The sequence below is a fragment of the Salvelinus alpinus genome, chromosome 30, assembly GCF_045679555.1.
Source record: "Salvelinus alpinus chromosome 30, SLU_Salpinus.1, whole genome shotgun sequence".
Classification (NCBI taxonomy): domain Eukaryota; kingdom Metazoa; phylum Chordata; class Actinopteri; order Salmoniformes; family Salmonidae; genus Salvelinus; species Salvelinus alpinus.
The window spans coordinates 38,078,927-38,093,482 of record NC_092115.1 but is presented as its reverse complement, the minus strand read 5'-3'; the positions used below and the strand labels follow the sequence as shown (position 1 = coordinate 38,093,482).

At 45.8% G+C, this 14,556-nt stretch overlaps 1 protein-coding gene across 5 annotated transcripts; it reads left to right on the top strand.

The window, feature by feature from the left end:
• Positions 1–2,105: 2,105 nt before the first annotated feature.
• Positions 2,106–9,962, top strand: LOC139559658 (ETS-related transcription factor Elf-1-like). 5 transcript variants are annotated; one of them, XM_071375844.1, is made up of 8 exons: positions 2,106–2,252; positions 3,378–3,979; positions 4,272–4,392; positions 6,379–6,489; positions 6,772–6,927; positions 7,137–7,205; positions 7,300–7,492; positions 7,601–9,962. In XM_071375844.1, exons 2-8 carry the CDS (start codon positions 3,908–3,910, stop codon positions 8,232–8,234), a joined length of 1,356 nt encoding a protein of 451 aa, XP_071231945.1. In that variant the 5' UTR covers positions 2,106–2,252; positions 3,378–3,907; the 3' UTR covers positions 8,235–9,962. The 5 variants fall into 5 exon arrangements, with proteins under 5 accessions (XP_071231945.1, XP_071231944.1, XP_071231947.1 ...); XM_071375843.1 differs by lacking the exon at positions 2,106–2,252 and adding an exon at positions 3,072–3,226; XM_071375846.1 differs by lacking the exons at positions 2,106–2,252; positions 3,378–3,979 and adding an exon at positions 3,989–4,127.
• The last annotated feature ends 4,594 nt before the right edge of the window (positions 9,963–14,556 follow it).

The window sequence follows — 14,556 nt, the reverse complement described above, 5'->3', positions numbered from 1 at the left end:
CCCTCACTAGCTATAAGCACCAGCTGTCAGAGCAGCTCACAGATCACTGCACCTGTACATAGCCCATCTTTAATTTAACCCAATCAACTACCACTTCCCCTACTGTATTTATTTATTTTGCTCCTTTGCACCCCATTATTTCTATTTCTACTTTGCACTTCCACTGCAAATCTACCATTCCAATGTTTTACTTGCTATATTGTATTTACCTCGCCACCATGGCCTTTTTTGCCTTTACCTCCCTTATCTCACCTCATTTGCTCACATTGTATATATACTTATTTTTCTACTGTATTATTGACTGTATGTTTTGTTTATTCCATGTGTAACTCTGTGTTGTTGTATGTGTCGAACTGCTTTGCTTTATCTTGGCCAGGTCGCAGTTGCAAATGAAAACTTGTTCTCAACTAGCCTACCTGGTTAAATAAAGGTAAAATAAATAAATAAATAAAATAAAAAATTTAATTTAACCTTTATTTACTAGGAAAGTCAGTTAAGAACAAATAATTTTTTACAATGACAGCCTACCCCGGACGATGCTGGGCCAATTGTGCACCGCCCTATGGGACTCCCAATCACAGCCAGATATAATACAGCCTGGATTCGAACCAGGGACTGTAGTGACACCTCTTGCACTGAGATGCAGTGCCTTAGACCGCTGCGCCACTCAGGAGGCCTTCCACTCAGAAGTAGATGAAGGGCCTCATTGCCAAAATCCCGAAGTATCCCTTTAAGATTTGTAGTTCACCAAAACATGTAATGTTATTCAGAGTCTCCCCATAATTTCTCCATGTTAGATTGGCTAGGCTTGGTCACCCGGGGCAAAAGAGGAAGCTTATCAGCTCCTTTCCTTGTTCCTCTATCTGCCTGGCCTAGTTCACAATGCGCTTTCTTTACACACGCACACGCACGCACGCACGCACATGCACGTGCACACACACACAGGGCATTGAGTGTGTTATGAAGCTTATCACTGTCCCTAAGGGCCTGGCAGCGACATCATAGGCTCAGATATGACTGAAGCCACAGACACAGATGTGTGTGTAATAGGACTGTGTCATGTCCCAAATCGTCTTAAAAACCTCCTTTTGTCATTGTGTAGGGAAGGAGACAAGTGCAGGAGCCATTTAACAATATTGGGACATACAGAGAGACACAGAAAACATGGAGAAGCGTTACCGGTAACCCAACATTCTAAACGACCATAATACAAGACGGCAGTCTGGCAGACGAACAATGGAACATTGGTCTCCGTGGTGACAGCTTTTCCCGCGTTATAATAGGCCTCCTCCGCTCCCTCCCTTTCTCTCAGGAGGAAGTGGAGCCCACAGAAAGGGTTGTGCTTCCTGTGCGATAACAGCCTCAGTTGCATCTTGCTCTCTTAGCCGTCATGCACATACACGCACGCACACGCTGTCAGCTTAGAACAGGAAACCCACATTGGGCAGTATGGAGGAGGGAGTTGAAACCAGGTTGACTACCAACAGTCTTAATCAACCTCCTGTCCTTTCCTTGGCCCATTCAATTCAAAATTCCTCTCCATTGTGACCAGTGCTGCCACAAGTGTCAAATATCCCATTATACCCTATGCTATGCAAGCAACAACACATATAGCAACAAAATCTGCTGAACACAAGCAAAACAGAACAGCAAATGAAGACATTTTTCGTTTGGCATTCCCAGAAGTCTCCTGTGAAAACATATTGGCATTCAAAATGAATAGGCATATGACTATAGCATGCATGTCTGCCCTGTGAGCAGCTCTTTGTCTCTCTAGGGAAGTCTCCTCTCTCTTTCTTTCTCTAAAGGGTTAAGGGTAGAGTGGGAGGAGATCAGGTAAACGCAGGTGTGTAGCATAACAACTGTCGTCATGGTGCCTGTCACCGAGCTTGCTTACCTACTGCAACCTGACACCTGAGAGAGAGAGAGAGAGAGAGAGAGAGAGAGAGAGAGAGAGAGAGAGAGAGAGAGAGAGAGAGAGAGAGAGAGAGAGAGAGAGAGAGAGAGAGAGAGAGAGAGAGAGATAGATAGATAGATAGATAGATAGATAGATAGATAGAAAGCGAGAGAGAGAAAGCGAGAGAGAGAAAGCGAGAGAGAGAAGGAGAGAGGGGAAAAGAGAGGGAAAGAGGGACAGAGGGAGGGAGAAAGAGAGGAGGGAGCAAGGGGACATGGTAGACCAGCAACGGCAGAAACAGGATTTTCTGGTGCTAACAGCAGTCAGTAACTGCCGCCTGAAGAGAAGAGGACAGGTGAGTAAACGAGTGGAGAAAATGTGTGAGTGACTGAGTGAGTGAACAAATAGGGAGGTGAATGAGTGGAGGAGAGCGAGAAAGAAACCAGAGGCATACAGGAATGTGTGTGTGTGATCCTATCTAACTGACACCATGGACAATGCCTGGCGTGAATGCAGAGAGGACAGGCCAGGGCTGGGTTATGGTTGGGGGTTGTGTCTTTCAGACACAGTGATGATGGTTGTATAAGCAAATTTCTGTGAACAACAGACAAAGTATATCTAATCTAATGTAACCTAATGATGTAGGAGTCACAGTCAATCATTACCTAGCCCCTTTTGTGATTCCCCCACCCTTCTCTCTGTAGCAATCTAACCCTGTGTGTCTGTCTGTTAGTTCTGTGCTTATCTCTCATAGGAGCTATTCCAAACACATTCCTGGCATACCAAACCAGAGGAAAAACACAATATCTTGAAATTAGGAGTTTCCTTTCACAGACACACGACACAGACAGACCCTAACGCAGATGCCCATTGTGTGACCTGAGCATTAGGACCTCTGAGCAGACACAGCTGCTCGTTTTTGCCTCCCCTACCTCCCTTCCACACATACAGTACACTCATATAACACACACTCATGACTCACTCCGGAAGCTTCTTTCCTGTTGCTGGTTTGGCTTCTTTAGAAGGGGAGATGAGATGAGAGAGCGAGAGAGAGAGCGAGAGAGAGAGCGAGAGAGAGAGAGAGAGAGAGAGAGAGAGAGAGAGAGAGAGAGAGAGAGAGAGAGAGAGAGAGAGAGAGAATAAGACAGAACAGAATAAAGAACGTGATAAGAGGAAGGAATATAAATAGTTGCTGGTTGTAAGAGGCCTTGGCTCAGCTTGGCAGACATTGTTTTTGCCCTGGGTCTTCCTAACAGACTGTTGTTCTACCAGCAGAGTTTAGAGAGCCCTGATCATGTGATTCTGTTCATTGTCTGCACTTTGCTCAAGGTGTGTGTTTGATCAGAAAGAGTGTGGCACATGTAGAGTACATGTAGAGTTATCATGCCCTGAAGAACCTTCTCTAATGTAATTTATATATTTTTCTATTTTTGTCCCCCCCCCATACCCCCACCACTCTGTCTCTGTTCCCTTTTCTCAGGGTAAGACCACAGGACCGTTGGACCTACACTTCCTCATCGAGAGTAGAAACCGTGAAGAAGAGAAAACAAGTAACTATGCTCTTGTTCAGCATTTCATCTACGGACCGTCTACTGAGGAGGCCTGCAGGATTTTATCTCAACAATTTCACCAAGTAGCCAAGCCAAGCCAACACTCACTCTTCTGAGAGGTCTAGCCACTGCGCTGGAGTGAGCAACTAGTTAGCTAGCCAGCTATTTCATTTAGCCAGTTTAGTCACTGTGCTGTTATTCAGCCATGCGGTTGAAGGTCACTCATCCTCAGAAGGACCTGTGAAAGGCCACGGACACAGAAAAGAACGGGGGGAAGCTTTGGATACAACTTACTCTGCTCTGGAACTTATGAAACACAGAACCTGTGATTTGACACTTATAACTCATATCCGGTGCTCTGGGACCTAAAAACTTAGAGCGCGTGGTGTGAAACTGTTGGACATCTAACGTGGAATGCTAGGATGAAGACATCGTAGAGCTGCCATCAGAGACTTCTGCGATGTCTGCCATGCTGCAGCAGACGGAACTCATCTTTGAGTATGCCAGCGACCGCGTGAATAATGGACTACAGGTGGGAACAGCCGTGTGTGCGTGCATGAGAGTGTGTGTGTGCACGCCAACAGATAAAGCATCAATGCCTCCTCCGGAATCACGCGTCAATGTAGAACCACTTGGGGAATCAAATATCAAAGTGCAGACGAGCTGTATTGAATGCAGAGGTAGAGTCAAGACATACAGTAGCCAAGGATGACATGGTGATGACATCAGCCATAGTTATTGAAGCATCCACAAATTGATATGCAAAGAATGAATTAGAATGGAATTAAAGTGAATGACAGATCATTTGTCCCTCTGTGTTGCAGCTGGATGAGCACTTGGCCTCTCCTGCAGTGATAGTGGAGCAGGTCCCACACTCCCACCTGCTCTCCTACTCAGGCCTGGCCTGTGAGCAGACACACACAGACGACCGCCTGCTAACAACGGGTAACAACACATGCACACACTTACCCTGTTCTCATGAAGGGGAAGGGAAGGGCTGGGATTGAGTTGCTGGGCTTTCTTGGCATCATCAACAGCACCTGCAGAGACAGAAACAGGCACAGAGGACTTAACATCGTTTTGTAGTACTTTAGGAGGTCTATGTTCAGGTAAGGGGTCTGGCATTTTAGGATGTGGGTTTAGGCTCCACGGCTTCATTCAGCTCCTGAGAGAAACTGTCAGTGTAAAACAGGAGGGTAATATGCACATAAGTACCGGTGCTGGGCAAAAATAAATAGCTGATGAAGACATTGTACAGTCAGTACATTCAGTGTGATGTATGGCAGGTGGTTAGCCAGTTAGCTAACTAGCTAGCTATGGTAGATAGTTTAGCTACCACACTACAAACAGATTGCTATGAAGCTAGTTGCTGTGTTTATAGCACCTGTATCACTACTGGAATTTAACAACAGAGCAGTTTCAAATCAAAATAGTTTAACCTAACTTAACCTCTACGGGATCTGTGTCCCCCCCCCACAGGATGGTTGAGCTAACGTAGGCTAATGTGTGATTAGCATGAGGTTGTAAGTAACAAGAACATTTCCCAGGACATAGACATATCTGGTATGGGCAGAAAGCTTAAATTCTTGTTAATCTAACTGCACTGTCCAATTTTTGATACCTATTTGATTTGATTTATTACATTATACCATGCTATTGTTTGAGGAGAGTGCACAATTATGAACTTGAAAATGTATTAATTAACCAATTAGGCACATTTGGGCAGTCTTGATACAACATTTTTAACAGATATGCAATGGTTCATTGGATCAGTCTAAAACTTTGCACATACACTGCTTCCATCTAGTGGCCAAAATCTAAATTGCACCTGGGCTGGAATAATAAATTATGGCCTTTCTCTTGCATTTCAAAGATGATGGTAAAAAAAATGCATGTTTTTTTCATTGTATTATCTTTTACCGGATCTAATGTGTTATATTCTCCTGTATACATTTCACATTTCCACAAACTTCAAAGTGTTTCTTTTCAAATAGTATCAAGAATATGCATATCCTTTCTTCAGGTCCTGAGCTACAGGCAGTTATATTTGGGTATGTCATTTTATGTGAAAATTGGGGGGGGGGGGGGGGGTCCGATCCTTGTTTCTAACAAAGCACAAATAAATACCCTAGCTAGCTATCTCTACTCATGTTGATGAGGGGACTGTAAACTGTCTGTGCACATGCGTACTGTGGCCATCGCATTTGGCCCAATCAGAGAAGTTCTCAAATCCAGGAAGTGAAACAAAACACGTCTTCTTGTGGCTGCTGCAGTTTTGTTAAAGTTGATTATCATGTAGCTCTCTGCAGTGAAACAGTTCGTGGAAGTAATTATTGAATAGCGAGGATAGTCAATGCAAGTAAGTTTGTGGCAAATTGGTTTTGTAGCTTCACTTGTCTACTCCTGTAACTGTCTAGCTAGTTAGCTAACCTAACTTTGAACTACCTAATTTAGCAACTAACAACGTTAGCTTCTTTTTTATTTTCTACTTTTAGATAGCTCACTGTCAATCGTTTACCGTGGCATGTTACAACATTAGCATCATCTCTGTTTAAGCTAGGATTTGCAAGCTTGCGAATATACAGTTAGACTGTCGTTGTGGAAGAAAGATGGGCTTACTAACAGTGTAGTACAGGGTTCCCCAAACTCTGCACAGTTTTGCCCTAGCACTACACAGCTGATTCAAATAATCAACTAATCATCAAGCTTGGATCATTTTTATCAGATGTGCAGTGTTGGGGCAAAAACGTCCCGTGGACCGAGTTTGGGAAACGCAGGGCCATTAGTTAGCTAGCCGCCTTGTTTATTCCCGCTGTCCCATCACTAGGGGTTGGCCTACAGACAGAGCCATTAGGTCATGCTGACGCATCACACCGTTTCTCTCTCTCTCTCCCTCTCTCTTTCTCTTTCTCTCTCTTTCTCTCTATCCAGTGGAGGGCAGTGAGAGTGGAGATGAGGAAACCATGGAAACACTGGTGGCGGCTGAGAATCTCCTCAACATGGACTCCCCCGACTCCCTCTCTCTGGACCAACAGCACTACAGTGAGACACACACACACACAGCTAGTCTTAGCTAGTAGCTCAGTGAGTAACTTGTCTTGACTCGGTCTTTGCGTGAACTTCTCAGATGTCGCTGAACGTTTAGCTTGTTGTCTACCATCACCATGTTTCTTGTCTAGGGCAAACAAACATCCATATTTCTGCACTGATTTGGAGCAGATGTATACATCCTGTAATCAAATTGACCTAATCTAATGGTCTCCTTGTAGACCCATTCATTACGCTGTAAGCCCTAACAGTGTGTGTTTGTCTCCTCCCCTCTAGCCCAGCTGTACGTTCCCTCCCTGGGTGATGTCATCACCTCGCCCGTTACCCACCAGTTGATGGTGTCAGTAGAGGACATTGTGGGAGCTCTGAGCCAGCCCCAGTGGGTCACGCTGCAGAGGGAGACGGTTGCCGAGCAACCAAAGAAGAAGAGAGGTCAGACTGTAATTTTACTTATGTCATTATCTGGCCATGTTTTCAAACTATAAATTGTAATCATAACCTTAGCTCATATGTCTGATCATCAGTTCTGACATTATTATTTATTTTGTGCTTTCTCACATTTCCATTTATGGACTGCTGTAATTTACAATGTCAATTATGTCATTGTCACAGTAAAATAAAAACTCTGTTATGTGTTTCAGGTAAGAAATCCAAAAGGCCTGAATCTCCCACACCGGACATCACATTCAAGAGGGGAAAATACAGCAAAGGTACACACACACACACACACACACACACACACACACACACAGACACACACACAGAGAGAGAACAGAACACTCAATCTCACCTCTCATGTTTCAGGTAACACTCTGTATCTGTGGCAGTTCCTGATTGAGCTTCTTCAAGACCGTCAGGCCTGTCCCCGCTATATCAAATGGACCAATCGGCATGCAGGGATCTTTAAGCTGGTCAACTCTAAGGCTGTGGCCCGACTCTGGGGAAAACACAAAAACAAACCAGACATGAACTATGAGACCATGGGCCGAGCTCTCAGGTACGCTGTAGTTAACTTACATATTATTATTCATTTGAACAAAACTCAACTTTCTATCTGTGGCCCTGCAGGTGTGTATCAAAGCTGACCTATCTCTGCCCCTAACAGGTACTACTACCAGCGTGGGATCCTGAACAAGGTGGAGGGCCAGAGGCTGGTGTACCAGTTTGCTTCCCTGCCCAAGGACATGGTCTTCATCAGTGGTGATGAAGACCAGGAGGACCAAGGTAATCATGAGGATGATGAAGACGTTCCAGAGGAAAGCCCGCCCTCCAGCGACCAATCCCTGGACGATTTAGCGTCCTACGAGCATTCTTTCCCTCCTCCTCCCCCCTCCTCTAGACCAGGTTACCAATGGTCCAGACAGACCAGCAGTAGTCCGGCAACAGCCCAGCGGCACCAACCCGGCCCACAATCCGAGTCCCGATCCCCAGCCCAGCGCAGAACAGTTCTTCGACCACTGGGAGGCAGTCTGATCCAGCAGCAGCACCTGCCTATAGTCTCAGCTGAGATGCTGCGCACCCTGCAGAACGTGCAGTCTCTGCAGCCCGGTCAGCACGGGTCGGTCTTCAGAACCGCTCAGCTGCTGGGGAGTATGTGTGAGAGACAGGCTGCTACTGCAGAACAGACCACCAGTCAGATAGTGACTCTGCAGTTACAACCCGTGACCTGCCCTGTCAAGCAGGGGAAGCTGGAGGTTGAGACAGAGGAGGACCTAGACTCAGGACTGACCAGGGAGTAGGATGCCTCGAGACATCTGGTCAGTGTCGGTCGCTGTCATCTCCTCCTAGTCAAGACAACTACAGAGGACAGTGATTGAAAAGGGAGACCTCTGAGAACGATGATGGACAGATGTGATGTAAATTTGATATATTTTACAGATGTGACAGATCTGAATAGTCTTTGTCTCGCACTCTTACATTCCCTTATGCACCAGAGCCATTTTTACAGAGAGTTAACCAAACGGACTTCCATGTTGGCACCAAACACTCCATGACGATAACATTCTAATAGGCATTCTAAGTAGAATGTCATTGTCTTAGAACTCTTGGTACCAACATGGTGGCCATTCGAATTCTCCACCAAAGACGATAGACGTGCACTGGAATCTACAGCCACTCTGCAGAACATCCTGCGCTACTCTCTGTTTGCACTTCAGCTCCACTGTATGCATGGGAGCTTGCACACTGTGCTTTTTTTCTCTCTATTTTCTTTCCTCTGCCATGATCAAAGCTTTGCACGAATGTTAACTCTTCATGTGCCATTTATTTGTCCCCCACTCTTACTCTCGCCCACCAAAAGTGCCTAAAATCTTCAAACAATTCTGTTCCAGCTTTCACGAAAGACAGCCTTGATCTGTAGCACGCTAGCTACTGCATATTGCGCCTAAACATTGTTTTATGTCTGTGGCACTTGATGATCTTCAACGCAAACACACACTCACGCTGTCACCCACAATAGTAGAAGACACACCATCAGTGCTTGTGGTAAACGTGTCGTAGCTGATCTGTTCAGGGGATACATTCCATAGAGATTATTATGACTGTTAACTTTCCAATGACGGCTACAGGCTTTACGTTCATGTTTTCAGAAAAGAATACAAATCCAAATCAAAAAGGATTTTCTGTGTAATCTTTGCAGCAGTACTGTTGGCTTTGAGATTAAGAAGCATTAATGTTGACAGGGTGCCTGATAACTTCTCTCTGGCTTTTTTGGAGAGTGTGAAAGTACTTCTGCCAGAGTCAGTAATGTTCTATTGACACTGATCTAAAGTCCGTTTTGTGGTGTTCCCTGGTTATTATTTGGTGATTGTAAACTGATCCTAGATTTGCCCCTATGGGCAACTTCTACCCAGTGCCCTTCTGACAGACAGTCCTGTTAGCATTCCAGATATTAATTCCTGATATGCTGTAGTAGCTATGACTGTGCTTTCTTGGACCATATGCCTTGATTTTTTTGTTGTGTGTGTATATATTTTGTTTTTCCGTCAGTTGTCTCAGGTTTGTATGTGTTTTTATTTCTGCACACAGTATATATGGTCCCAGTTCCCAAACGTTCTAACTCATCTGTAAAGAGGTAAGATGATGTTGCTCTTTTGGCCTAGACTCTTTTGGCCTAGATCTATGGTTAGTTTTGCTGTTCCTACGAGGATCCTCTATCTAATGCCTTGCAAAGCCGTAAGACCTTGGCTCCTAATAAAAAGCAGATTGTTCATATGCAATCTTTTCCTTTGATAATATTGCCTCATGCTTCTCTGATTTATCTGGAAGGCTTTGATATATTTGTTATTGTTATATTGTGTGAAGAAACTTGGTTAAAATGTAATTGTGGAAATGCTGTACCAGGCTTTTATACTATCAATCAATTTATTGATGTTCATTCTGACGTTTTCATGCAATTTATTATACAGAAGTAGTTGATAAAAGAGGAATTATTGTTTTCATGAAATAAAGTTTTAATTTTAAATGAATCCTGGTAGTTTTTTGGCAAACCTTAAATGTTCCTCACCCGCACAAAATTCCCTGTGTCTGTGACGCCTACCGTTTGGTGCGGCGCGAGCATGGTGAAACTGGGAAGACATTGTCCGTTCTGAGTTTTGAAGCAGAGTCTTTACCTGTTAGTCATGTTACCCAGTGAAAGTGTTTGTGCTGAACCCACTAAGGCGTTTCAGATGCCAAGCTTATGGTCATGTTGCTGCAGTTTGTTGGAGGGAAGTTCCGAGATGGGAGAAGTGTGCAGGATGGCATGGGACAAAGGACTGTGTAGTATGGGTGGAAAAAACAGTGTGTGTCAATTGTGGGGGTGCCCATGTTGCTGGGGATCAGAAGTGCCCAGTGCAAGAGAGACCGCTTGAGGTTGCCAGGGTCGGAGTAGAACAGAAGGTGTCGTATGCTGAGGCAGTGAAGAGAGTAGAGGCTGATGAGTCAGGTGTGAGTAATAGGCCTATGCCAATATTATGAATTTGTGCTTCAGTAAGGTTGACTTGTTAGCATTCATTGCCATGGTTATAAACTGTACCGTAGAAATGGAATGTCAATTTATATTTTAGTCATTTAGCAGACACTCTTATCCCGAGCGACTTACAGTTAGTGGGACTCTGCTGTCCTATCTTCTGGGGGAAGCTGGGCAGGGACAATGCTGTCCTATCTTCAGGGGGAAGCTGGGCAGGGACAATGCTGTCCTATCTTCAGGGGGAAGCTGGGCAGGGACAATGCTGTCCTATCTTCTGGGGGAAGCTGGGCAGGGACAATGCTGTCCTATCTTCAGGGGGAAGCTGGGCAGGGACAATGCTGTCCTATCTTCAGGGGGAAGCTGGGCAGGGACAATGCTGTCCTATCTTCTGGGGGAAGCTGGGCAGGGACAATGCTGTCCTATCTTCAGGGGGAAGCTGGGCAGGGACAATGCTGTCCTATCTTCTGGGGGAAGCTGTGCAGGGACAATGCTGTCCTATCTTCAGGGGGAAGCTGGGCAGGGACAATGCTGTCCTATCTTCAGGGGGAAGCTGTGCAGGGACAATGCTGTCCTATCTTCAGGGGGAAGCTGGGCAGGGACAATGCTGTCCTATCTTCAGGGGGAAGCTGGGCAGGGACAATGCTGTCCTATCTTCAGGGGGAAGCTGGGCAGGGACAATGCTGTCCTATCTTCAGGGGGAAGCTGGGCAGGGACAATGCTGTCCTATCTTCAGGGGGAAGCTGGGCAGGGACAATGCTGTCCTATCTTCTGGGGGAAGCTGGGCAGGGACAATGCTGTCCTATCTTCAGGGGGAAGCTGGGCAGGGACAATGCTGTCCTATCTTCTGGGGGAAGCTGGGCAGGGACAATGCTGTCCTATCTTCAGGGGGAAGCTGGGCAGGGACAATGCTGTCCTATCTTCAGGGGGAAGCTGGTTCCACCATTGGGGTGCCGGGACAGAAAATAGATGTGGTGGCAGCTGCAGGGAAGCACTTGGTTGTATGAGGTTTTACTGCAGAGTTACAAGGTGTGTTGAACAAAAGGGTCCAGTCCTCACAGGCCATCAGCCTGGTGAAGGATCAGTTGGGGTCTAAATCAAATCAAATAGTTTTGGTCACATGCACATAAACTCAGCAAAAAAAGAAACATCCCTTTTTCAGGACCCTGTCTTTCAAAGATAATTCGGAAAAATCCAAATAACTTCACAGATCTTCATTGTAAAGGGTTTAAACACTGTTTCCCATGCTTGTTCAATGAACCATAAACAATTAATGACCATGCACCTGTGGAACGGTCGTTAAGACACTAACAGCTTACAGACGGTAGGCAATTAAGGTCACAGTTATGAAAACTTAGGACACTAAAGACTGACTCTGAAAAACACCAAAGAAAGATGCCCAGGGTCCCTGCTCATCTGCGTGAATGTGCCTTAGGCATGCTGCAAGGAAGCATGAGGACTGCAGATGTGTCCAGGGCAATAAATTGCAATGTCCGTACTGTGAGACGCCTAAGACAGCGCTACAGGGAGACAGGACGGACAGCTGATCGTCCTCGCAGTGGCAGACCACGTGTAACAACACCTGCACAGGATCGGTACATCCGAACATCACACCTGCGGGACAGGTACAGGATGGCAACAACAACTGCCCGAGTTACACCAGGAACGCACAATCCCTCCATCAGTGCTCAGACTGTCCGCAATAGGCTCAGAGAGGCTAGACTGAGGGCTTGTAGGCCTGTTGTAAGGCAGGTCCTCATCAGACACCACCGGCAACAACGTCACCTGTGGGCACAAACCCACCGTCGCTGGACCAGACAGGACTGGTAAAAAGGGCTCTTCACTGATGAGCAGTGGTTTTGTTTCACCAGCGGTGATGGTCGGATTCGAGTTTATCGTCGAAGGAATGAGCTTTACACCGAGGCCTGTACTCTGGAGCGGGATAGATTTGGAGGTGGAGGGTCCGTCATGATCTGGGGCGGTGTGTCACAGCATCATCAGACTGAGCTTGTTGTCATTGCAGGCAATCTCAACTCTGTGCATTACAGGGAAGACATCCTCCTACCTCATGTGGTACCCTTCCTGCAGGCTCATCCTGACATGGCCAGCATGACAATGCCACCAGCCATACTGCTTGTTCTGTGCGTGATTTCCTGCAAGACAGGAATGTCAGTGTTCTGCCATGGCCAGCAAAGAGCCCGGATCTCAATCCCATTGAGCACGTCTGGGACCTGTTGGATCGGAGGGTGAGGGCTAGGGCCATTCCCCCCAGAAATGTCCGGGAACTTGCAGGTGCCTTGGTGAAAGAGTGAGGTAACATCTCACAGCAAGAACTGGCAAATCTGGTGCAGTCCATGAGGAGGAGATGCACTGCAGTACTTAATGCAGCTGGTGGCCAAACCAGATACTGACTGTTACTTTTGATTTTGACCCCCCCTTTGTTCAGGGACACATTATTCAATTTCTGTTAGTCACATGTCTGTGGAACTTGCTCAATTTATGTCTCAGTTGTTAAATCTTGTTTTGTTCATACAAATATTTACACATGTTACGTTTGCTGAAAAGTAAAGTTGACAGTGAGAGGACATTTCTTTTTTGCTGAGTTTATTTAGAAGATGTTATTGCGTGTGTAGCGAAATGCTTGTGTTCCTAGCTCCAACAGTGCAGCAGTATCTAATCATTCACAACAATACACAAATCTAAAAGTAAAATAATAGAATTTAGAAATATATAAATATTAGGACGAGCAATGTCATAGTGGCATTGACTGAAATACAGTATAATAGAATCCAGTATATACATATGAGATGAGTAAATCAGTATGTAACATTATGAGATGAGTAAAGCAGTATGTAAGCATTATTAAAGTGAATAGTGCTCCATTATTAAAGTGGCCAGTGATTTTATGTCTATATTTATATAGGGCAGCAGCCTCTAATGTGCAGGGTTGAGTAGCTGGGTTGTACCTGGCTAGTGATGGCTATTTAACAGTCTGATGGCCTTGAGATAGAAGCTGTTTTTCAGTCTCTCTGTCCTAGCTTTGATGCACCTGTACTGACTTCGCCTTCTGGATGATAGCGGGGTGATCAGGCCGTGGCTCGGGTGGTTGATGTCCTTGATGATCTTTTTGGCCTTCCTGTGACATCGGGTGCTATAGGTGTCCTGGAGGGCAGGCAGTGTGCCCTGGTGATGCGTTGGGCAGACCGTACCACCCTCTGGAGAACCCTGTGGTTGCGGGCGGTGCAGTTGCCGTACCAGGTGGTGATACATCCCGACAAGATGCTCTCAATTGTGAATCTGTAAAGGTTTCCGAGGGTCTTAGGGGCCAAGCCACATTTCTTCAGCCTCCTACTTGCGCCTACATACTGTACAGACAAGCGCCTACTTCACCACACTGTCTGTGTGGGTGGACCATTTCAGATTGTCAGTGATGTGTACGCCGTGGAATGGGGAATGGGGTGGTGTATATAGGGCTCCCGAGTGGCGCAGCAGTCTAAGGCACTGCATCTTAGTGCTAGATGTGTCACTACGGACCCTGGTTTGATTCCAGACTGTATCACAACTGGCCGTGATTGGGAGTCCCATAGGGCGGCGCACAATTGTCCCAGGGTCGTCCGGATTAGGGTTTGGCCAGGGTAGGCTGTCATTGTAAAATAATAAATAATAAAAAATAATATAGGTGGAATGGGGTGGTGATTTGTATCTTTATGAAATAGTGGTGTATTGGGTGTAGGGTTAGTTTTTTTGGTCCTTTTTCCCTTTCCTTTTTTAAGTTTGTATCACAAAATGTAAGGTGATTGACCACACACTACCGCACAATAGGTGGCGGCATGCACAAACAAAATGTGCGAACGCCATAATACCGAAGAAGAAGCAGCAACAGCTACAGCAGCAACTGCGCCTACCCAGCTGACCGTTGACAGGCCCGCACGGCGCATGCCTACTACACTGTGCTCCAATCCACTCACTGCACCACAGATAGAACAATGAGACAGATATTTCACTGGATGTTTAAATGTGAAGCATCCGCTTTGCCTTTCCACTCACTACCAATATGGTAGTGACAGGAAGCCAGAAGATGGAACGAGATGGATTTTGGTCGACATTCGGCAAAT

Bases quoted from the DNA above. Each gene is read 5' to 3' on its own strand.
- LOC139559658 (XM_071375844.1), top strand. From the start codon at position 3,908: ATGTCTGCCATGCTGCAGCAGACGGAACTCATCTTTGAGTATGCCAGC. The intron at 3,980-4,271 runs GTGGGAACAGCC...TCTGTGTTGCAG, and splicing joins GCGTGAATAATGGACTACAG to CTGGATGAGCACTTGGCCTC. The intron at 7,493-7,600 runs GTACGCTGTAGT...TGCCCCTAACAG, and splicing joins ACCATGGGCCGAGCTCTCAG to GTACTACTACCAGCGTGGGA.